General features: G+C 40.4%; 1 protein-coding gene across 1 annotated transcript in view; it reads right to left on the reverse strand.

The window, feature by feature from the left end:
* BMPR1B (bone morphogenetic protein receptor type 1B) overlaps positions 1-24994 on the reverse strand; it is a 40344-nt gene extending 15350 nt beyond the window's left edge. The window contains exons 1-4 of the mRNA XM_074148254.1: positions 24938-24994; positions 15395-15554; positions 5614-5716; positions 4541-4643 (exon numbers count right to left, since the gene is read on the reverse strand). Coding sequence (XP_074004355.1) covers positions 4541-4643; positions 5614-5716; positions 15395-15537 — 349 coding nt within the window. The 5' untranslated portion in view covers positions 15538-15554; positions 24938-24994. The remainder of the gene's footprint in view (positions 1-4540; positions 4644-5613; positions 5717-15394; positions 15555-24937) is intronic.
* Positions 24995-25878: the final 884 nt, after the last annotated feature.

The raw sequence follows: 25878 nt of genomic DNA on the forward strand, positions 1-25878 counted from the left end.
AACCTGCGTGTCTGTCCACAGCAAGGGTTTGCCCACTTCACAGAATAAGCCATGATGGAAGCTGGGCTTTTGGGCTTAGCAGTGGAGAAGGCTGATGTCAGACGCAGAGGGAGCAAGTTGGGTCTTGCTCACACTTGTGCACGCTGGACATTAAAGCTATGGAAGTCTGTACATTTACACAGACACAAGGTGTTGCACTACCGGACCTCATAAAAAGCACCCATACTGCCCATGCTGCCTGTGGGTGTCCAAGTATGTGCATCTGGGAAAGGGATGATAAAGATGCTGAAATCTTGGAGTCAAATTCCAATCATTTTTAGGGTTTAAATGATGCAAACCCTGTGCTCAATGTTTCTAATAGGCTTCCCCCATTCAGAAAAGTAAATAAATGCAGTTTGGTTTTCCCAGAGGCCAGCAAGCATTTTGGAAGTGCTGTGTAGCTCCGAAACAAACTTCAGACACCAACACTGCAAAATTTTTTGGTACCTGAATGCGATTATGTGAAATAAGTGCAAGGAGAGATTGGAAGACATAAAGGATGGCGTCTTGATCTCTGTGCTGGGAGAGGCCGATTTGGACTGCAGCAGCAGTGATGCTTATGCTCTTGCAGTAGGTGATAGCCCCCATAGTCAGCTCACATAGCTTAGTAGTGGCTCACTACACACGGCATGGGCATGCAACTGGCTCTCGCAGGAGAACAGAATAACTTCCATATGCCTTCATACGTATTTGGCCACGTATGAGAGGCAATACTGACGGTAAGTGAGCTATTGTCTCACCTTTCAAATAGTTCCTGCATTTTCAAGGCATTTTGGCAGAATTTCATTTGCTTGCTCACTTGAGGACTTCATAAACCCACTGGCATAAGGACAACACGAGATTAAAAGCATTACCCTATTCTTACACCAGCAATGTCTTGTCTGTTCTGCTGAACTGAGCCAGGCTGACCCTGCTGGAGACCAACTCTTCTCTCCTCCAACAGCCAGTGCTGTTCCCCAGAGAACAGCAGGACAAACCTCCCTTTCCCTGTACCATTTTCGGCACCTCCTTGTCCAGGTGGAGGGATGGGGCAGCTCAGCTGTGAGTCCACTTAATCACTGGCTTATGGGCTCGGTGGTGGAGACTGTGGTGGGTACTGGTCGGTGCCGGTTTGCGTGATGGAGATACTCTGTCCTTTAAGAAGTCCAGCGCTGTGCTTTTTAGTGTTATGTTACTCAGCAACTGCAACATGCCAAGCAGCGGGTTATGAGAATAAGCAGTACCTTCCATGGAGGCAGCAGTGAGTGATCACTGGGACCACGGTGCGGGGAGCGCAGAACAAACACACGGCAAGTTTGGGAAGCTTCTTCACATACCTTGCCTGGCTGATAATAGCAAAGCCCAGCACACAGCACGTTAACAGTTTTATGATGTACAAAAGCAGCGGTGCATGCTGGTGTCAGTGGTGAGCAGCGCAGAAAGGGAGAGATGGCAACAAAAGGAGGGTCTTTGGTGATACCAAGCTGCCTCTCAGTTGTTTTCCTGCGGCTTTCCCCTCCTCCCCGACTCGTTCCCCTCACTCTGCCATCCGTGGGACCGTGCTTAGGAGTGCACTGAAAATGCCACCCAGCAGGTTCAAGGGAGAAGTCAGCATATCAAAGGGAGAGGAGGTTCTCCTCCCTCCCCAGTTCCTTCCAGTTCACAATGTTACGGTTATACGAGTAAAAACTGCAGTGAAATCTGAGGCGTGGAGACTGTGTGCACACATCAAACCCCATCATTCCTCCAATCATTCCCTTGCCCATTCATCACTAGGTCTACAGGCAGGGAGCCAGACACGGTGGCACCACCACTTCTGCTTATGTAGGCTCTAAATCAGTAAAGACATATTTCTCCTTTCGACTGGTCTCAGCCTGCGCTTTTGCTGGGATTTCCAGGAATATCTTTTATTGTTTAAAGCAGAGGTGTTGTATCAGACCCAATTATGACTCTCATTTCCTTAATAAGACAGATGTACAGATAGGACAAAGACTTTATGGTTTCTCTGGGGTATTTTATCCTGCGAGTTCTGTACTGAGATGAGCTCAAAGCTTCAGCTTAACTGTTATATCTTCCATCTTGCTTAACAAGCCTTGCTATGCCCAGCATTAATTCCTCTAGCTCCTGCTTTCACGTCTGTGGTCCTCCTTTCTTTTTGGGGGTGGGGGGGTAGGTAAAATACACTTTCCAGCACATACCAGGTCTGGAAAAGCACTTTGAGAACACAAGTCTATTGCCTTTGTAGATGTCACCTTGGTGCATAGGTTAATTTGCAGTTCAACAACCTCTGACCTGCAGCTGGATGCTCTCCCTAGACTCTGTTTCCCATGAGATATGACCTCAGACGTAAGTTCATCAGAAGCCAAATTTCTGTTTGTTTTTTAAATGCTGAGGAACATACATATTTTTCATGGAATCCTGGAGGTCAGAAGGTTGTCCCTAGAAGCTTGTTTTTAAGTTCATCTTCTCTTTCTTTGTACTTAGAGTTTATGTTAAATTTAATATGCAGTTCTAACAGTACTCAGTCAATCACAGCCTGACCTAAGTGTTTCCAATAGAATCAGCAATCACAGCCATAGTACTGGGCACTGGCAGTAGCGTGTATTTGTACACAGTACTTGTACCTGCTTGCAGTGAGGATCTACAGCTCAAACCATGGCTTTTCTTTGAGCTTTCATTCTAGGATACAGCAACGACAAATTAGAATATGTTTGGCACCAAGAATGACATATTTACTTAAGGACTTAATAAAGGTGCTGACTTCAGCCCTGTCCAGCCACATTTAATGAAGCAGCTCCTGAAATGTATTTCCACAATACACTAGCAGGATACCAATAGTGTAAGAGTTTATTTCAAACAAAAGTCTTCAGAATATGTTGAGTGAATACATCACCTTTTGTTTGTCATGCTAAAATAGACAACTTTGCAACACAGAGCAGCTAGAATCCTGTTCCAACTCTACGAAATTTTTCTTTCAACAAATATTCTCTCTGCTATTTAGTGGGTCTGCCACCACGGTGCCCAAGTGATGCTTTATTTACCCTGTATACACACAGAGCAAAACCAACACCGATCCAAACAATGTCTGCCACTACCAAAAGCTTGTTTTATTGCTTTCTGCATAAGCAGCAGATAATATTGCCAAATAACTAAAATCTTAATAAGCCAGATGTCTAGTGTTAGGCATTAGTTCAGTATTTTGTAAGTAGTTTTAACGTAGAATAAACTCAGTAGCAAGAAGAAATCACGGCAGTGTTTTCCAAACTGAAACTATATTTATTGATATACTAAGTGTGAACAAATATTGACTTCCTTTTGGAGCTTCTCTCTCAGTCCAAAGAACTTTTTAAAATTAAAAAAACAACAAAGTAGTACATAACTCTTATGCTGAAAGTCAGATTTTATGAAGTTTTGCTGACTTAGTGGCTTGCTTGTAAACAGTGAAATATTTACATACTACTCTCTGTAAGCCTGATTCTGCAGCCCATCTGTGCAGAACTTCACAGGCGCAAAGGGAACAGCTCACACGAGTGAAGGCTTTCTCTGAGCATGCATTTAAGTATCTGCTGTTTGCGTAATTAAGAATGCATCCGCACACTGATCCAGATTTTCAACTCAGAACACCATGATTACAAATTCTCCTGCAACCTTGAACTGACTCTTGCAGACTAAACTCCATGCCGACCACCACAAATCTTGGCCACTGCTGCCAATGCCAAGAGTTTATCATGCATGAATTTACACTTACTTAGCAATACATTTCTATAAAATGTATTCTGCAACATCCAGCCAAAATAGTCTTACCAACTTTCAGAAAGTGATGTTTAAACAAACAAAAAAGCAAAAGTCTTGCCCCAGAATCTAAGTTAATACACATCCATTTGTTCTCAAGTAACAAATAAAAAAAAAATAAATCAATGCATGAGTTCTTACTCTACATTCTATCTTCAGCTACATTTTTCAAGTAGAAAATCCGCTTTAGTGACTAGTTTTTGTCCTACTGCTGGATTATCAGGTCTTTTCAATAAGAAAAGCTTAATGGACTTCAGTCAACTTGAACTGACTGATTAACCACTGGAGACCTGGTCCCAGATCTGTGTGGAGTTATGAACAACATTAATGCATGTCGCAGGGACTAGAAAGAGGATTCAATTTTATTATCAGCCTAAAAACATACCCAGCAAGAGGCATCCTCTGCATCCTTTGGGAATCTCAGCCTAAGTCTTTGGGATGATCACTGACAGCCAGCAGGTCTGTACTAGGACAGTATTGTATGACTCTAAGGCATCTGGTGCTTACTGCATGTGTGCAATAGGAATAATAGCAAGTATCAGCAACCAAGCATCAAGGCACCGCTCCCCACATCACCTGTAGGAATTCAGTGGTACTGTTTAATGCAGTTTATCTCTCTAATCACATGCAGTTGGAGGGGGATGCTTTGGTTTTAGCTTTGTTGCTTCCTGAGGCACAAAGCGCAACAACAGAAAAAGATCAGTTTGGGACTGGATTTACTTCCCCTTACCTCGATTTTTCAGTGGTGGCAGCGTAGGGTGAAGGTGTTTGTTACAGTAATCTTGGCCTGTGCAACATTCAATAGATCTTCTTTGGTGTGGAATAGGAGTGTCCTGCAGCAAACCATTTGATAGAAAGCAAAGTAATTATCTGTGTTGCAAATATATGCCATCATTCTGGCACTTGAGAGAAAGATGTGCTTGTTGGCTGGACTGCATTGCAGTCTGTTACAAATTTCTAGGATGTGTGGAGTAAGGATTTCTGCCACAGAGCATATCCAGCAACGTTTCCTCTAGATAATTAAAAGATGAATTCACCCCTAACATTGGTGAATTGGTGCCTTAGTGCTGCAGAAGGGACTGATTGACTCTAATGGGGCAAGACAGGACTGTGAAAATCACATACGTCCATCAGTTAGACTTACATTACAAAGTAAGTTGAATATTCAAAACGGTTTAGCTGGAATAATACAGGAATTGCTGTGTGGACTAATTTAGCTGCTGCTTCTGCTTTCATGGGAAGCTGAGCAAAATACCTTCCATAGACCTTGATGGTTAAACTGTTCCTGCACTCATGTAACATCATTTAAGGTTAATATTAGGAAAGGCAAACACTTCAGAGCCATCCTGCTTCACTGCCCATACCCTTCCATTCCTGCAGTGAGAGCTGCCCTCCATCAGGTGATCACTGTACTTGAAGGAAACTTTTGGCACCAGAAATCCAAAACCAAAGTGTAACTGCAATTAAGACATAAACGTTGCTGCTGTATATCAAAATAACATCCTAACTAACTTTAGCTACCATGGGGACTTCAGGAATCAGACTGCATTTCTCTAAATTCAAACTTCCTCTGAGTGGGAGTGTTACTATAGTGCCAAAACCCAAAACTGAAGTTATTGTAGGAGCAGCTAGAATATCACCATTCTGGGATATAAATGCACTCCCCTCAGCAATCAGTGCGGAGCAACTATCTGCCAAATGAACAGAAGTGAAAAACATGAACATAGTAATGTCTGTTGACTGCACTTCAACTGAAACCTATCAAAAAGCCAAGCGACACCCTGGCAGCAAATGCTTTCTTACCCGACACTGGAAGTCTGAGCCTTCTAATCCAAGACATCCCTTGGTGACTAAATGTCCACCAGACTCATCTTCTTCTATTATGGTGAAGCAGTAGCCATCAGTGCTGAGAATTGGAAAGAATGAATCAGGAAAAGGCTTTGAAGTGAAAAATGTGCTGCTGAATATAGACTTAAATTTTGTTCTTTGCGAGGCAAATCTGCCATTTACAAATCAACATACTAAGGCAGGCTGGAAGACTCAGGCACCCAAGGCAACCTCTTGCAATGCAGTCCCACAGCCAAGAGCGCTGCGGACCAGCCTTTGCACACACAAAGGAGGCTCTGCCTTGGAGTTGACACACTTACCTTTCCAACATTTCACGGCTATAAATCCCACTAAGAAACATCTCTATTCTCTGCCTATGGTCATTAGTGTGCTAAGACTTTGGAGACCTATTAAAATGCAAGCATCAACGCTACAGCAGGTCTGCCTCGTGCATGGGAACAAGGCATGGATATTTTCATCACGATGGAGACCTGAAGAAAGAAACACTTTTGAGATTCTAAATGTAAAATATTATTAAGAATGATTTGTGATTCCTGTTTTAACCATATTACAAACTGCAACACTCTTGTATATGAGTCCTTGAGTTATCATCAACACCCTTCATAACTGTTTACTTGGGTTATAAGCCTGAAGTGATCCATAATGCTTCCGTTTATAAGAATGTGCACCAGGGAGGACAAGTATACTAACAGATGGCTAGATGGTGCTGGTGATAAATGTCCTTCCTCAATGAGGGTCAAATGCCTGAATACTATGGGAAGATGGGGAGGAGGGCACGATAAGGGTGGCTGCATTTTACTGACACTGCTGTACGTTAATTTCTCAGCCCTCTGAGGGAGATAAGTAATGTGTGTAAGAAACACAAATTGACTGATTTGCAGGAAGAGGATCCGAAAATAAAGAAAAAACTCTTAATATAAGACATTTAAGTCACATAAATATAATATATTCTCTTATTTTCCCAGGAAAATAACACTGGTTATTACGCTCAATGAGTATTTTTCAGAAGAGAAGCAGCAAACTCAGTTAAAACAAGGAAATAAAAAGAAAAAAGGATTAGAAAAATTAAACACAGCAAAATTTCAGATGATTTGCTCCCTATTTGAATGAAAGGAGAGTCTAACAGACCAACAACAGCAAAGGCAATGAAGATGTCGGAAACGAGAGGCACAGTTACACATATAAGAGATAAACACAATTTGTAAGTATTAGCTGCACGACAGAGAGATGCTGGATAGGATCATGTCAAACATTTGCTGTGGCATATTTTTATATTAGTGGTGCAGGGTCTAGCCACAGTAAGCTTATTACTTCAAATAATAATCTATCACGGGTTATTGACTTCTGGATTTGAAAAGTAAGCAGTTGCACGTTACAAATGACTTTCTCGGAGAAGCGAGCAACGACTTCTATCCTTTTCTGACATTGTGCATACGAGTGAGGCAAGGGAGACAGCAACCCTTCTGGGCAACAACCACCTTGATTTCATTGCTTAAGCTTAAAAGAAAGGAACAATAGGATTGCCAAGAAGAGAGACTGTAAGGAATCCATTAGAGCAGAATATTATATTAGATTAGGTTTTATTTGTTTGCATGGTGCCTTTGATTCAAAGTAATGAGTAACTTTAACCCAGGGGACAGAGCAACAAAACAATAAATTGCAATCAAATGAAACACAAAAATGAACTCCACAGCTAACAGTACCCAGCAAAAAACAAAACAGTTCACCAAAGGAAAGCAGTGGAAGGAAAAGTCAAAGTGTTTGCAAAAGGGAAAAAGGAGGCATGACAGTCAGCAGTTCTATTCCTTTTTTATCTGAATTGCCATGGGACTCTGATTCTTAGCTCGTTTCTGAAAATTAAATTCAGGCTCCTCAAGCACTTTAGTCCCTCTGAAAATTTTATTCCAAATTTAAAAAGACAAACAAAATTAGACTGGATAGAGCAAAACGGAAAAGTTATAAAGCTCCAACAATAAGGATAAATCACATTCTTTACAGACAACATTAGAATAATGAAGGAAAAGTGCAAGAACATGAAAAATAGCAATGCTGAGCAGAATAAACTTTGGTACTGCTCGTTTCTACCTATAAGAAAAAAAATAAGCCAAAAAGTTTTCATGTAATGTAAAAACTCATTATCTTATTGAAAATTTCTCAGGTGTTTGGGAAAGAGGTAGAAGTGACTCTTCTGAAAAGAAAGAAGTGTCTCTTACCTGCTTCCCCCCTCCCGCCCCCGACCTCTTCTCTTGGTTCATAGAATGTTAGGTGGAGACCACACACTGCAAGTGAAGGGCAGGGCGTACCCCTGCTGTTTTATTGATTACCCTACCTCATAGCTGCCTATGGTAGAAATGAAACTGTTCTTACTATTATAACAAGTCAGAAACAAGTCAGATAAGTCTGCATTGTCTCCACTTTTATATTTATTTTGGTGACTGCACAAACAGAAACATATGTACATCACTGATACATGCAAAGCAAAATGAAAAAACTATTCTCCACTTCCTAGCAAACATTTGTAGAATAGAATTATTATTTTCTTAAACTCTGTAATTTGAATTCTGTGTAATTTGATTCTGTGAATGGTGTGTAAAGAAGAAGAAACTCAACCTGACGTTACTGAATACATCCGGGTACACATCCACTAGCCTCCTCCACTAAAGCACCATCTTATTAGAGTATGGTACAGGAGAGTGATTAAATACATTTTGGATGTGATCACTAATAAGCACAGATTTGGTACATCATATATTTGCCAAGAATGAATTTTTACAGCCAAGTCAAACGCCAGGAAAATAGAGGGAGTTAATAGCGGAAACACTGACAGACACTGATGTAGAAGGTGCTGCTACAATTACAGATTACCAGAAAGAAAGAGGTGATCTTAACTGAGACCTTTACTAAATGTCAGAAGAGAGGAATGGAGGCCAACAGCTTTGCAGCTGCTCACACAGATGTCCTCACTGGCCAACAGCCATTTCTCACAGAAGATGCGATACTTCAGCTACCAAAACTTGACTGCTGAAGACTTCCTGTCCTGCTCTGTGTGTGTGACGCAGCCAGGGATGGCAATATGTAACTTGGAAAAGCAATGTCTTTCCCTCATTCAGTGCCTATCACAAACAGATGGGTTAAATAACTTGATGAAAAGATTCCTTATGTTTCATTTTATTTGCAGTTGAGTCCATAAGAGTATTATTATTTTTGTCCACTTCTCTTTATGCTCCTGGTTTTAATACCAAAAAGAGCGACACCATCTTTTCATGTCCATCCACAGCAACATGACTAGTTTCTGCTCTTTTTTAAAAAATGATCAAAAAATGTTAGATTATATTATGTACAGAAACTGGGATATTCATATTCTTTTGTAAGACTGCCTGAAACAATCTAATTCAAAAATTGGCTGACTTTCAATTTGCTTCTAATTCACGTATGTTGTCACATCCTTCACTTAAGGAAGATGATGAAGGCCAAATTTAGCAAAGCACTGTCTTTGGACACCATCCATAAACCAAAGAGTCACTGTAAATGTGTTCAACACAGGCTAATATTTCAGAAAAAATAATATAGTTAGCAGCTGTGCATCAGGGAAGTAACATGAAACCAAGTGAGAAGAGCATTACGCAATTGTTGAGTCAGATGCACCTTTAGATGTTTGCACAGCTCTGAAGGCAAGGAAAGATACACAGGTGTAACAAAGCCAAAAAGTTGTCTCACACTGGGCCACAGTTTCTGGCCACACTAGTCTTCAAGATGGTGATGCTGGTCCTGTCCCGCACACTCTGCTGTGTATGTTTTTTTGGCTCTCTAGGGGCTCAATGACGACCCTCCACATAGAGAGAAAGAAGGGTACCCAATACATCCTAGCAGAGCATCTTTTCATATATCATATATAGGTCTATCAATCAATATTTTCTCTATACTATTTCTCTATACTGCCCATACTATTCTCCCAAGACAGAGACATGACCTGGCCCACCAAATGCGTCCTGCATATTCCTACTAAATCATAAATCAGATCAAACAGTTCTCCCTGACACATGGAGTCACAATGTGGAAAACAAGCCATTATGCCAATCTGTGAGGGAGAGCCCTAGAAACTGTCCAGGCTTCATCCCGAGTATATGAGATTTGACAGGTCTATAGACCCGACAGCACAACTTGGGATATGGCAACAGCACCAAGTATGGGTACCTCTGCATTTTCACCAGGGCTCTCTAGCACCTTTCACTTTGGTGCAAAATCCACCTCAGTAGAGGTGAGAACTATCAAGAAGAAAATAGACAAAATAAAGCTATTTATCTTCCTCTTTTCCGTTTCCATTTTTATTTTATTCCTTTCTTTTGTCTCCAAAATTTAAACACAAACCAAATGTTTTCTTTTACTTAACCTTAAGATTACACTGCAGCTGAATTTGTATGATGTAGCTTCTTCTTAAATGCTAGGACAGACTTAACATGGATATTTGCTGGTTTGGAAATTTTTTTTGGTATAAGTAAATTCAATATGCAAGGCAAGTCTTTGGTTTTCCAGTACTTTCTGCACAGTAACACCAAAGTACTCCCACATGCTAAAAAACTATCTGAAAGTAACGCAATAGGTCTAAATACAGGGAGACTGGACTTGCATTACTGTTTAGCTTAAGGGTTATATTAAATACCTAATGGGCAAGCCCTGAACAAAATGAAGAACAAGGAATTTAATAGCTATAGAACAAGAGGGAATGGCTTCAAGTTGCAACAGGGTAGGTTTAGACTAGACATTAGGAAGAAGTTCTTCACAGTAAGAGTGATCAGACACTGGAACGGGCTGCCCAGGGAGGTGGTTGAGTCACCATCCTTGGATGAGTTTAAGAGTCATTTAGATGTGGTGTTGGGGGATATGGTGTAGGGAAAAACTATGTAGAGCAGGGTAAATGGTTGGACTCGATGATCCCAAGGGTCTTTTCCAACCTGAATGATTCTATGATTCTATGAATTTCTGGGGCACAGCTGAAAAGCATGGGAGGGGGACTTTGCATTTCAGTTTAAGCACTTGGGGTGAAGTCACCTGCTGAGCCTCATATGAGACATATGGCCCTGGCAGAGGGAGCAAAGAAAGACTGGAGCTTGCAAGAATTTGTCTCTGCTGACCTTTGGGGTTTTTTTTGTTTTATTCATCAAAAAGGACTTAACTGCTTCCGGTACAGCGCTGTATAAAGGATTACATTAAAAAATAAAAATAAACTTAAAAAATTCAAAGGCTAACTTGTAAGATCTCACCACGGCTCCTTTGTCAGAAAACGTTCAACTTTACTCCCAAAATTAAAGTTGCTTAGAAGAAAAGTTGACTGAATTCAGAGCTTTGGCCCACTGTTGAAGTTTTCTTCCTTCCACATAACAAATTACAAAGAAAATTCAATCCTATCATCTGGAGAACTGGAGAATGAAAATAACATCACTCAAGTGAATTATCACCTCTGGTTATGCTGAAAAAGCAACTTAATTATTTTATTGCTTTAGATAACTGAAGCTACCTCAAGACACAGTTGGGCAGAAACACAATCAAGACCAGTAGGCAACACATAAGAAATTAAACTCTATCAGCCCGATCTTTAAAACTGTCAGCATTTATTTGTGAATGGAAAATAGAGTACAACAAGGCACCTAATCAGCCTCTGCCTTTACTGCAATCCCATTACAGTCAAAGCCAATTAAATCTAACACTACTTTTTAAAATATGCAATTAATTATGATTAGACACAACCGCCCATGCATTCACTTTGTACACACAAAACTTGAAATGGAACAGTAAAACGAGGTCCTGGTTGTGTTCAAAGCAGCTTTGGGCTTCTTTACTGAAAGCCTTTTATGAATCATACAAATGTTCAGAAAGAAGAATAAACACGCTACATATTAACATACCCTTGACAAGCAGAGGATTGCAAATTTTCTGCAAAGATCTTAATTGTCAGGGTCCCGAGTGCACTAATGAACTTCAATTGCCTGGAGTGGCCCCACCTGGGAACCGCCACTCCCCCCACCATACACAGCCCTTGCCCAGGGGCTCCATTTAAGCACAGCTCTGAGCATCAGAACCCAAGTGATGGTACAGGAGTGTCTGTCTCCTGCTGCTATCCAGATCACTACTAGCCATGTGAAGGGCTATCAAGGGAGCTGTTTCTGCCTGTTGTGTTCACGTACCCTTCGGTAAGTGGGGCCCTGGTGGGTGAAGATATGGCTGGCCCTAGTATTACCCTCAGCTTCTGGCTTGCCCCTCTCCCCTTTCATTGCTCCCTGATGCTAACCCCTCTTGATGAGACGGTCTTCCAAAACTTGTTGTTCTTACAGATTGCCCCATTTTTTAAAAGCACACTTAACTAGAGCTACTGCTTTTCTGTCAATATAGAAAGCAATCTGCATTTTAAGCTGCAGTGTTACTCTTAGCTCCCTAAAGTATTATCGGACTTAAGCTGCGGAAGTATAAAGAAAGGGAAATTCTGTATAGGAACACAGCAGGCTGTTAGAGGATTTGACACAGATGTGGTTAAAGAATATTTACTTATAAATTTCTACAAATACAATTACGAAGGGGATTTTAAATGGCCACCAGATGTCCTCATTTTTATATAAACACTCAGACTACTGGTACTACAGGCAGGATCTACACTTTAATAGATAAATACCTGTGGTAGCAGACCAAAATCTTCAGGTGGGATGGCAGACTGCTTTTTATGAGAAATTTTTAATGGTGACTGCAGTAGGACTAGCCATTTTATTCTGAGAGTTTTAATTTAAACACAGCTGGAAACGCTTTCCCACTGAACTTTCAGAGCCTTCCTTGCTCCTGTGCACACAAAGGGCTTCCCTGCTTTGGTGAGAGTCCCAATGGGGACAGTGCCTGATGCTCTGCAGAGCCCAAGCCCTGGGTATGGATGTGCTCATTGAATTTCCCAGGTGTCAGGGCTTCACCAGGCCCTTGGGTGCCCCAGCACACGCTGACTCGTCCCTGCAGGGTTGGCAGGTCCAAGCACAGCCCCAAAGCTTAACAGACTGATAGAGCTGCTGAGAGATTTAATTTTTTTTTAATATAAAATGTAAAAGGCTTTTAGTGGCTACATCTGAGGCAAGGAGAAAATTAATGCAATAACTTTTAATCTGGAACAGTTTGTTTATTCTTCAGACCAATACAGTGCAATCAATAGTGCTTGAACTTCAATATGGGGAAACTTTATTTATAGTGAGATTCAGTGAGAATTCCTGAGTGCTTTAAAACTGTGCCAACAGTCGTTCGGGCTAGGATGAAATGAGAAAGTTACTGCCTGACTGGTAGGATGATCCCAAAACAAAGGGGAAACTAATAATCCCTACTAACCTGACTGATCTTTGTCAAATCTTTTGAAATCTGGTGTCAACCCAGCCAGCTAACCAGGGACCTAACTGCTCCTCTCCCAACATTAGACTTAGGACCCTCTTCTCACCATTATGTCCCATTTCACTTTTCATCCTTAATTCCAGCTATGTAATAGGGAATTTAAGCAGCAAAAACATCACAGGCTAACGAGTAAGCAGATGTAGGGAAAACAAGGGGTGTTATGTCCTTTGTACCTCACTGCAGGTCTCACACCAAGGTAAGAGGAATCATAGCAATGATCACCATCCTGAAAAGGATTATTGTTGACAAGCCATGAAGGCAGGGTATTTTATTTAAGTTAACTTAAATTTTTTGTTTTATATTACTCCAAACTCTTCAGCAATTTTTCACTTATATCAGGGCAAGTGTCAAGGTAGACAGTGCCCAGGTGACAGCACAGGACGGGAAAGAGAAGTAGCTCTGGATAAAATGCAAGCCTTCTGACTCTCTCCATTTTCTTGGACAGAAAAGTAATCACTATTTGATGGGTAAATTTCAGTTTCAGTAATTATTTTGATATCTAATTGGAAAAAATAACTGTTACCCAAGTAGAACAGTCAAGCCTGAAATATGAAAATATTATGAAGACAAAAGGGGGTATAATTTTGTGTTTTATTACTATTTAACTGCTTATCCTTGGGCATTAACAGCTTAAACCAAGTTTGGTAATTGACACTGTAAGGAGGACTCTGAAGAGAGTTTCTTTTGAAGTATTGCAGTGAGGGAAAATACATAAATCCATTTTAATAGGACATTTACTCGTCGCTCCTGATAACATGAAAAATAATTAATGTCAATGCTGCCTATGAAGCAATGTGCAACAGCAAGCCTACCCAGCTGGGGTATAAACCTCGTTCAATGGGTTCCTTAACATGGATCCCTTTGTGCTCCCTAATTCTTGGATTTAAAAGTCATCTGCAACTTCCCTGTTACCGCGTGTGTGTGAGACAGCACACGTGAAAGCAGTGGCTCTGGCTGGGCAGGAACAGGAAACAGCCCATTCGCGCTGCAGGGGAGCTGCAAATTGATATCAGAGTGGGTTTTTACAGCTTTTTAAACTGACTGCCATGTGAGTGCAGTTAGCTCCAACTCCTGGCTAGGGAATGGGTTTGAGGAAAGAAGATAGAAAAGGGGAAATGGTATTTACAGCTGTCATCAGAACTTTGATACATTTCAGCATGAAACTGCAGGCTGAGCAGAATTAAGTCAGGCTACAGAACACCCCCCACAAAAATCCAACAAACCAATAATCAATATCTTCAGCAACCTTAGGCTCTCCCCTTCTAACTTTTTAATGTGCTGCCTTGGAGACCCAAAGCAATGTTAGACTGTCTCACCTCAAACAGCACTACATACCCAACCGGCATGTCCAGCTGGGCTCACATCTGTGCTCTGCTTCCATGCTCCTCACATTCCCACAACTCCACTAGGCTAGAGCTGACGGTGAGTATCTCCAGTATCTTACCTACTCTAAGCAAGCAGTAAAGTTTAAATTCCTCACGTGGAACATTGAAGAGCTCAGCCCTACTTTGCTGCAGCTAAAGAAACTGTGTATGCGCCTCAAGCCAAGACAGAGGTGTTTGACCACTGCCCTCATTCAGCAGCAATAGCGTGTGTGCAGAAAGAGCTGCTTTTGGGTGGGGGAAGAGCAGCTCGGTCACACCGGGAGTACCCTCAGTCACCTCTGCCGCTTCAGGCGGTGTCAGTGCAACATAGACCAAAGCGGCTGTGTGCTGCTGGACATACCTCTCCCCCAGAAGGGAGGGCAGGGGGGCAGTAGGATCTGAGGAAGCAGAATCCAACCCAAACGAGAAGTTTGTGGTACTCAAAACCAAACAGAAAACTATAGCTAGTATAAAAAAAAATACTGAATGCTTCACCTCAAGAAAAAGAAGCATGGAAGCAAGATAAAAACCAAAGCCTTAAGGACCTACAAAAGATAGCTCAGCTGTTGCAAACACACACAGCAAGAGCAGGGTTGTTATAAATGATGTTCTGTAGAAAGTGATCATAAATTTATAAGCGTTTACTGACATTTCAATGTATCTCCATTCAGTCTCCTCTCATTAACTGCACGTACGTTTAAAAACAAACTCCTACCTTAAGATTTCCTATGCAATGAGTTAATACAAGTATTATCTAAAACTGTAAAGAATTAAAACCCCTAATATAAAAATATAAATATTAAGCTGATATCTAGGTAAAAATTACCTCTGATTTTTAGACACGATGTATACACAACTAATTACTGTTTAAACAAAAACTGCAATACCCAACTTGGGACTGCTGAGCTACCACAAACAGGTTTTCCCATGCTTTTCCACCAAATATATATCCCACAAACCTGCAGGTGCTGTTGACTGAGTCCTCAGGACAGTGGTGGTGGCACTGACAGGACAGCTTCTTCTGCGGAGGGGCAGGTGCTGTGCTCTCACCATCTTCTCTTCTGGTCTCCATGCTCAACTTGCCAGAACTTCGCAAGGGCATGTTCTCTAGAAAATTGGCTGTAAATATAACAGGGGGAAAAAAGAAACAGTTCTAGGCTGGATTGCAAGACTTGAAATGAAGGCTTTAAAGTATTTCTACCTATCAAAATTTTGAGAAAGTTAGTTGAGCTGAGTGGTTTTCTGTAGAACTCTCGGAAATGGTCATCATATTTGAGGCTTATCGGGCCTCAGTGGCATTAGATCAAAGGTGCTGATGTTCAAGTTCTGCTGCTGCCATAGACGTGTTGTTCTACAGCTTTTCTCCTATTGCATTATGCAGGTCAAATCCTTGGTTACACCCTTGCGCTTTCTTTGTCTCTATACTAGGCACACATCTACATCCACTGAAACCCATAAAAATTAGTGGGATTTATGGTACTCTGGGCAGAGCAGAACATGGGCATACAATTTAACAAAGATTTAACAGAAAGTGATGTTCTTTTGAGTTCAACAACACTTTCTGTCACTGACTTGCATTAGTACTACTTGGAAAACAAGGAAAAATCGTTCGTTTCTATAAAAAAAAAAATCTATAAACAAAGTAAAAGGCAAGAATGTGTTTTAGAATGAACAATGCTGAAATATATGGAGGTTATTGCTTCTAAAAATATCAGCATACTGAATCTCCATGGAGCTGATGGAGTACAGCTAGATATGTTGGTGATAGGCTAAGGAGCTGTTTAAGGAACAATTACCCCCAGCTCTACTCATAAATACCAGCTTTCAGTGCTTGTGAATATTTTAAGCCTCAAAGACAAAAATGAGATCAGCATGAAAAGCTTCAATTGGCAGTTTCCCACCTTCCTTTTGCTTTCCTGTAAGAAATCTTACTAAAGGGTCATTTACAAACAGCTGTCTCCAACAGAGTAGTTGAAGAGCTGGCTTGAAATTCTTGATTTACTGTTAAGTCTTTAGAAACAATTGGCATTATTATTATTTTGATTAGGTCCTGAACTGCTGCTTTGACTCTAATTAAAATCTTACCCAAACCTCCATCAGGACTGATATATTACGGAGCTGACAGAAAACAGTATCTTTTCCAGCTCCCTACAGAGATATGGAGTGGAAAGAAGTGATGGGAACAAGTAACAACACTTCAGAGCTTGGCTGGCAAGCAACAACCAAGGTGAGAACAAGCTGAATGGTCCTAAAGCACTGGAAGGCTGGAGGAAGAGCAGGAGTGTTCAATCAGCCCATAACCAGAACTAATGAAGTCCAGCCTGTGCTCCTGGGTGCATGGGACCAGCCAGTGTCCCAAGCACACATGTGCACATCACACCTTCCAACTGCACACCCCTTCTTCTCCTGTGCCAGGTCTGGTAGCAAAGCCCTGCAAATAGACAGGCACTGGAAACAGCTGGCCCATAGGTTCTTTAGTGTAACGAGACGTGCAAGCTTGTCCCTCGCAAACTGGAGAAGATTCTGAAACCCATTAGCTCAGAAAATTGGGGCTTTACACGCAAGAACAGCTCATTTAGAGAAGTGATAGCTTCTTTAATAAGGGGGGGGTTGTCTAAGCCCTTCTACTCCTTGCGTATTGCTTGCATAAAGGCACACTAATAATATTAAGATGATACACATGAAATGTAATCAATTCATCATACTGGGCTATAACACCTAAGAAATACAAAACTCATATGGCTTGATCTTTGCCCAGTACTTATGTATCCCACTGAAACTGACTGGAGTTTTGCTTAGCTTACCTTTTCTGAAAGTCAAACTAGAAAACTAGTTACAAAACACATACAAGCTACAGGCTCGTAACCCTTGTGCTGAGCATCACAGTATTAATTGGATTCATGACACAACTGGATGTCAAAGTCCCATACTGTTTTTACTAACACTTGGCAAAACGAAAACTAAATAGATTAGTTCTCAACATCCACTACGTATCTGTGTACTCATAGCTGTACCTTAAGATGCCGTAGGTGTTTAGATTAAGACAAAAACACACTGTTGTTTGTTTCTCAAAATATAATTACGATAATTTAAAATGCAGGCTGTGTACCACAAATTAGTATCAACAGATGTTTACTCACTGGGTCACAGCATTAGAGATTAAGCAAATTCTCTTTCAATCAGCAATCTTCGTCTGTCTTACTTTTGTTACCATTCAATGAGGAATATTTGACTATTCATATTCCTGATGAGGATTTTCAGACTTCTAGCTCATGGGCAACTGAGTGTAATAATTTGCTCTGTGTATCGTTTCTGTAGTTCTTTCTACAAGCTATCTACAGTTTCAGCAGGGATCTTGCCTCAGCAAGGAGTACAAAAACAAAAGCATTTTACAACTAGCATAATAAAAGAGGAAAGGTGTAATTACACATTTGAAAGTGCCTGAAGACATTAAATTCAGACAACTAAATACCTTGCTCATAATACGTAGAACTGTAGGTCATTCCTTTTTTTCAAGAAAGGTGTAAGGCAGTTGTACTGCAATGCAATCTGTGCACATCATGCATCAGGGATGTGATCGTGAACACCTTCTGCAGAACTTGCCATAAACAGCCAAAGCTTACAATCCTCGACCTGGTTTGTATTCTTAGTTAAAATAAGACAGGTGGGAGATGCTGAATTAGAAATTGAAATCCAAAGTACTATTAAAGCATCACAGGTGTCTATTTAGAGATGTAGCTTGTTTTTTAGAAAACTTCAGACAAAATAGGTTGGCATTCAAAGTTACACTTTCCAAGAGTTTGAAGTAGGGATGTAGCCTAGGATTTTGCTTTCAGCTCATTCCCAGGGTCAAAATTAGTGGAAAATCACTGCAGTTTAGTGTTGAATACATCAAATCAAGTATAGTTTTAAAAGGTAGGAATAAGATAGGAAAGGGCCTCATTGAGACTATCCTCTTTAGTTTATTTTCTCAACTTATCCCTCTTTTTCCATCAAAATTCACCAACATGTACAAAGCACCTTCCACTACAAAGACAGGCAGGCCATCACCAGGGCTTTTACATCTATTTGGAATACTGCTCCTGAGAAATCTTTTCCTCTCTAGGACTGGGATCACCCAAAATTGTGATGTGATGGTCTCTGTTATGAATGTGTACCTGAGAAAGGTGACTGTGTGCTCAGAAGCGTTATCTTTTTTCCAAGTGCGTGTCTCTCTACATGCTTGGCTTCACCTCAGCTCGTTTATCATATCCTAAGGCAGTCTTTACAGAAAGGCACATCTACAAAGACCCTGAAGCCAGGAGAAGGAGAATGAGAAACATATAAAGTGCTGTAAAATGAAGGAATTATCCTGGATGACTATGGGAGTGACTAATGTCTAGCCTAAACCCCTACTAACCTCCATGCCAAGAAATAAACCTTCTTAGATATATTCTTCCATTTTCTTCCCATGTCTCCTAGATTTCATGGTAGTCTATGAGCACTAAGCCTTTGCATCTAAATACTACCTTCTCCCTTCTCATGTGGCAAATCCTTTTGCTTATTTTCAGTTTGTTTTGCTATATTTTTTTTAAATGATAGAGAAGTGATCACAGATCCCCACTCCATAATCACAGCAAAGTAACCATTAGGACAATATATATATATCAGTTTTAAGTACTGCTGTTTAGCTGTGGACAGTGGTACCTCACCTATTTAAGCTCTGCATTGACTCACATAGGTGCAAAAAAAGTTTGATCTAGACAGCCCATCTCTCAACGTACATTTAGTCCTCAAGCTCTCTGCCGTGGCTGCCAGTAAGTACCCTGCCAACTGTAGCCATAGTTATGTGATTTGGACGGGAATTTCTCCACTAGAATCTGGATAAAGCCCAATAGCTCATTTCGCACCGGCCCACAGCCATGAGACGGTAATGACTTTTGGGCACTGCTCTGATTCAACAAGTCCGGTAATGTAGGAGGTGAAAAGCTCTATATTCTGTTACTCTGTATTCTGTAGTCCAAATCTTAAGCCATCCTGTTCCCAGAGGATGAATAATTAGCAATAGTTGTCTCAACAGCCATGTGATTTACATGCTGTCTATGCAGTGAAAAAGCAGATCTATTTCATGACCTTGCATGGTTTTATCAGGACTAAAAGTCAGACTTGCTCCTTCCTGAAACAGATGCTAAGGGCCACAAACACGTCTATTCAGAAAAAAAAAAATAGTGCTGTGCTCATTTGTCTTTCTATGTAGAGTATTTGGAGCCTCAAACTAATGCAGTACTATCCATTCTCAGGCCAATAACAACTGTATTTGGCTAGCAACTCTCACTGATGGAGAGTGATGTTTACTGCTTCAGAGAAGGAACACCCAGGAAGCCTTGCACATCAGTCCAAGGCAGCCCTTTCAACTGCTGCTTTCGACTGGAAATGAAGTACATTCGTACAAAAGCATCTGAACAATAATTAAGAACATCCCACCCAAACCTCAAAATCTACTTTGGATTAAAAGGTTGCAAGAAAATCAGTCAACTTGATAAAGCTGTTGGATGCAAATTTTAAACCACAAGGTTACTTCATCTATACCCTGCACCAGCCTCTACAATTAGTGTGCTTTTCCTCAAATTATACTTTTACTAAAATGTGAAACTATCATACAGCACCCTGCTAGACTTTCCTCTGCTACATCATAAACTACAGCCTGATGACTTCCAACCAGGCCAGGGTTATACTGTTGACGTGATTGTTTTAAGAGAAAGGGAAATAACTAACTGTTAACTCACTGTACTTTACAGTCATCAGATAAAAGAATTTCCATGGGATATTTTTTGGCAAATAGTCAGCAATGAAAACACAGCACAGTTAAAGAAGTTGAAATAAATTACACCTCTTAACTCAGCCTGATCTACTGTGTAAAATAGTCAAGAGGTAACAGTAACACACTTTTTATTGGTGACAGTCATATAACAGAGAACGAAAAATGGATCATGACAGGTTCCCTTTGCTGGATATTCAAGGCTACCATAAAACTCAAGGAAAGGTCAGACGCTGGGACCTGCACATTTTTGATCCGAAACCACAGTAAACAAAATCTGGCACAAAAACACCAGAAAAAATGATAAAAACATGCTATTCTTTTCAGTGCATCACTGTATTGAGCTAGTGAGCCCCAAATGAGGTTGGTATCAAATGGTGTTTGAAAAAAGCTGTACCCTGACATACATCCACTGTAATAAATTGGCATACTAAAAAAATTGTAGTGTTGTTGGGCTTATCATGTATGATTTGCTTCCTTTCCCACCTATGCTGGATTTCTTGTACGCCGAAGTATGTAGAACCTACACATTGCTCCTTCTCATCTGTTGATTTAAAAAATTGGGGTGTTTTTGCTTCTATCAATGATGCAAATAAATAAGGACTATGATCTGATGGTTTTTTAAATAATCTGTCAATATGGTTTTCTTAAAAAATGTTCCTCTCCATATTACAGAATTGCCAGAGTGCCAATATAGCTACATATATATGGCGCTACTTTAAGTAATGTATTTATTTTTCAGAAACTGCTTTTGCATTTGGTTTGAAAAGGATAAGCACCCTTCTCCCACAAAGTCTGTTTAAACCATCTTAATCACATATGACGTTATTAGCTAAATTAGTTAAGTTCAGTTCAGCATGGAATGTAACAAGCTGCGACAAAGCCACTGAGAAAAGACCCTTCAAATTAATACTCATACCATGCTACTCGCAACATAAAAACGCAAAGGCTTCTTTGGTGTCATAGACCATGGAAAATGCAGATGTAATTTGCTGTCCACCATTACATCACAGTTTGATTGAGTGTTACTTTTCCCTGGTTTCCTCTCATTTCTGCTATCCACAGTTAATCTTTGACATATTTTTCATTTGGAAGAAAATGAGAATTGGTTGGCACATTTTTCACAGCATGAGATACCGTACCAACAGAATGAGAAAAAAAAAAAGCACAAAAGAAATACTTCTTTATAATTCCCAAAGGAAAGTACATACAAGGTGTTTTAGCCTGCTGGCTTGGATGCAGTAAAGCCTACCCCTACCCACTGTCTTTCCCCATTAATAAAGAAATTCCTCAGCTCTGTCAAATCTGTCACTGAAGTCTACCTTCTACAATCCTTTGGTTCCATCTACAAACATTCCATGACAAAGAAAAGCTTTTACAATGTAAGTAAGTTTTTAATACTTGCAAAGATGAAGGAAAAAGTATTTCACGTAATTCTCATTAAGATATAAACATAATTTCTTTATTTCTAATATCTTTTCAAGAGCCATATTTCACACAGCAAATTTAGAGGTAGCATGCGTTGAAGCTACCACATTCTGCAGGTATTTGTACAAAAGCACTACTGTTTGATGCATGTATGAGGATAACAGGTAATAAAACTGGAACAGTGAGATGCAAATATTTCAGGAATACTAAGGTGAGACCCAAGGCCTGATCTGAGAATTACTGACTCTCTTGATTTCATCCTTAGAAAGCTTTTGAGTCATAACAGAGCATCACTTGAAAAAAAAATAAAGGAGATGCAGGTGCAGCTACATCAGACCTCTTCTGACCCCCTCAAAGTGTTAGTATTTAAGGTACTACAAGATAATTAGGGATATTTATTTCAAGGGCACACTAGCCTAGCTTTGTGAGACAACATGCCAAAATCTAAGTTTTCCATCGTGGCATTGCTTTATATATTGCTTCATTTACCAATTTGGTTCACAATTCGTGCCCACATTTACTTTACAGGATAGCTTCAGATAGAAAATAAGCTACTGAATAGGTCCAGTGTACAAAGGCATATTAAAGCATTGCCTCATTTCTTCATCAAACTTACGATATTCCTTACCACAGAAAACAAAATTAACTATTTCAGTAACACGGCATTTAAAAGAAACAGCAATAGACAGCTTTGATCCTGTGGCTCTTTTAGATATGTTTAATAAATCATCACCACTCCTTTTCCAATGAAAAGAAACCCAAGAGCACCATGCCAGTAGTCAGGACAAAAATAGAGCCTGGAAGATAAAAATATCAGCTTGCTATTCTCACCCCAACATCAAAGACTGCACCTGTATATTAAAATATAACTAGCATGTGCATATGCCATGCTTGCAGAAGACAGTGCCAACACTATTCAGAGGTGCCAGTGCCCTTCTAACTGACTGGATTTGGCTGTTCATGAGTAGATGTGACATATCCCCAGCTCAGCCAAAAGAGTAACCTACCTCATAAATCACTAAACTCCTTTCTCAATCCTACTACACTGGAGTTGTTCCCTCTCACTTCTCATATGAATAAATTAAACAATGTAGACATTCACAAAACCAAAACTATCATATAGCTATCTTATGGCATAAGCATGCTATATTTTTAATCGCTTTTTTAAATTTTTCTGGTCATACATATATAACTTTCTTTAAACTTGGTTTATTGATTAGCTTATCACAAACGCTTCCCAAATCACGAGGATGATGTTGCTGCCTACCTACTTCCCTCCCCACTTTTCCTCAAGTGCCCGTCTATCTCCCAGAAGGACAGATTACTTAGTGTCTGAAAAAATCACTAAAATATTTTGAAAATTTTTCATGGGCGGATGCCATCGGCATCCCTAAATCCCACGTTTTTGACACACTCAGCAACTAACTGTTGTTGAATGAAGCGCTCAAGAATCTGCAAGAATTTTTCTTCCTGGAGGCAAATGCCACCCTGCCAAGTCACCAGGTCAAGCAGTGTTTTAAATAATTGAACAACTGACAGTATAAATTCTTGCCCTGTTCAGCTGCCAAGCCAAGGACTGCACTGAACTGACTGCTGCTACTGTTGGCCTCACCACACACGCCGAGGAGGGATTTGAACTGCATATGTAGAAATTATAAGCGATGAAGAAGATCTTTGTGTTCACGAAGAAGGGCTGAGGCACAAACCTTATCTTCAGCAAACATGGCCAAATGCAACAGAAAGTGTCATCGACTTATTTACTTTGACAGAAAACAAATAAATCCATTTAAAGGAGGAGGAAAGCATCTCTATTGCAAACCAAAATTAATTGGATGCGTGAAACAACAATAATTAATTTTAACTGCAGACATAAGTGCTATATGGTTTTCCTGGAGTGTTCAAGCAGCCTAAAAGCCTTTCCCTGTCTGAATGACTCAGAGCATCTGCTGAGCTCGTGTCTGGGTGGGAAGGAGGCGCACGCCACCCACGCCCGATGACACTGCCGCCAAACCATCATCTGGTCCCGCGGGCACGCTCGGAAGAGTAGGAACCAGCTGTCAGTCCCACCAGGTTTGCTTGCTTTGTTTTTTTTCCAGTGTCATATGGCTACATCTTCAGAAATGTACTTCATAAAGCACCTCAAAGTCTAAGGAAGAAAAGTGAATTGCAAACACCCTTAAAACTTGTATCCCACATGCTCTACTTATTGACCAGAAGTTTTCAAGAGCTGCGTGACTGCATTTCTCTCTTTAAACTTTCCCTATGGGGTATGGAGCAAGAAACAATTCTGGACAAATGTAAAACTGTAGGGCTTTTTTCAGCCCCCAGCCATATATGAATAGTGATGAAAAGTTTTAGCAGAGAAAATATATTTGGTTTTATTATTTGGATATTTTTCCACTAGTATTTAAAATTTATAGAACAGATGAAGCATTTTAGTAAGCATTATTGACGTACACATGCACCACAAATTGCCAAAGTACCTTTAAAATTAGAAAGGGTTCTATTGCTCACGCTAAAAACAGTCGCAGCGCTGTAATTCATCCTCAAAACACAACCCTGGCATCAAAATTGGTCTATTATTACCAAAACATTCATTTTTCAATTAACTTCAAACCCAAAGATTAATATAAAAGCACATTTCAGGAGAAAAAGAGAACCATGTTTTCAAATTCATTGTCAGGCTGAATGCCAATTACCAGATCTTCTAAAAATCTCTTCTTTTTTTTTTCTGCTTGTTCCTCACCAAAAAAGGGAATAGGACATCGTTTCTTTTATCTGCAGTATTTTTTCCGCAAATCTACCACCTCTCCCCTTACAACTAAACTAACTAAAGCGCACCTAAAGGTTTGCAGCAGACCTCTGACACCGTACAAACTCTGACTCCCAGTCCAAGCAACCGAATAGGAGATCTCCCGTACGTCCCCCACCCCACAAGAACCAAACCTTCAGACACAAGAAGGCGTGCACCACGAGCAGCCAGCTTCCCTCTGCCCCGCGGGGCGACCCCGCATCTCGCCAGTACACCAACGATGCTGCTTTTTTTTTTCAGTCACACATTTCCCTCTTTGACCTTTCTGCAAAACCCACACAACTTGATTTGTTTATTTATATTTTTTTTTCAGTCTCTTTAGTGTTTGTCTCAAACCAGTCTTTTAAGAAAAAAATGTAAAAGAAAATAAAAGAAAGAAAAAGTAAAAAAGAAGAAAAAGGGAAAAGAGATGGGGAAAAAAAGCAGAAGTGCTTTGTGAGTTGAAAAGCTGAGCCTTCTACTTACACTGGGTTTCCGCGGGCTTGCTACGTCGCTGCCAGATTCCCCGAAGATGAGAGTCATGTGAGGAGGCAGAGGGCGGCTCGGGGGGCTCCGCTAAGCAAACACAGCACCGTACGCTGGGCTAATCCTGCACCTGTGGCGTGTTATTCGGCAGTAAAGAAATGTAGTCCAGACTGCCTCTGCCTAATACGGCTCAGCTGTTTTTCTCTGTACTCCCTTTGATTGTAAGCTGGCAAACAATACTATTTCACCAGGCGCAAAGCAATATTCAGACTACATACGATATGACAGTAGAAAGGTGGAAGAAAAAAAATAATCCTGGAATTAGAAATAAAATAAAGATTCTGAGCAATACAGTATTTGTAACTATTTCCAGATGGTTGACAGCAGTTTCCAAGGTCAGTATGTGAAATGCACACTGGAGCTGGAACCTCCTGCTCCCCACCTCCCTTTAAAGTGGGTCTACCTGCAATATGGGATACACCACAGTAGCCTGGCTCTCATTTATCCAACTCAGTACGTGTTTTCCAATAAGCGCAATCACGGGAAGGTTTCAATGTTTTTAGACTTCCTCATGTTTACTTTATAGGCAAAACAAAAAATGCTGATAGAGAACAGGCTATTAAAAGCGATGGCACAGAACCAGCAATTTGAGATTGGGTTTTCTTTCAGAGAAAGGGCCACCAAAGAGATTTTAAAGTTGCTATCAGGATAGGTTTTACATAGGTTTTATCATACCATGTCACAAAAAAAAGACAGGAAACTTGACAAAAACTATATACAAAGAGTGGCAAAATTTGGTCCTGTAATGGAAAGACAGCAGGAGTTTCAGTCCAAGGTAGAGACGTAATAGTTGAGAGTAATTAATTATCCTGGTATTTGTCTTACAAGTTGACTAACCATTGTGAAAAATTCCATGTAAATGTGATCCACATAGATATGTA

This window comes from Numenius arquata, chromosome 5, assembly GCF_964106895.1.
Source record: "Numenius arquata chromosome 5, bNumArq3.hap1.1, whole genome shotgun sequence".
In the NCBI taxonomy this organism is placed as follows: domain Eukaryota; kingdom Metazoa; phylum Chordata; class Aves; order Charadriiformes; family Scolopacidae; genus Numenius; species Numenius arquata.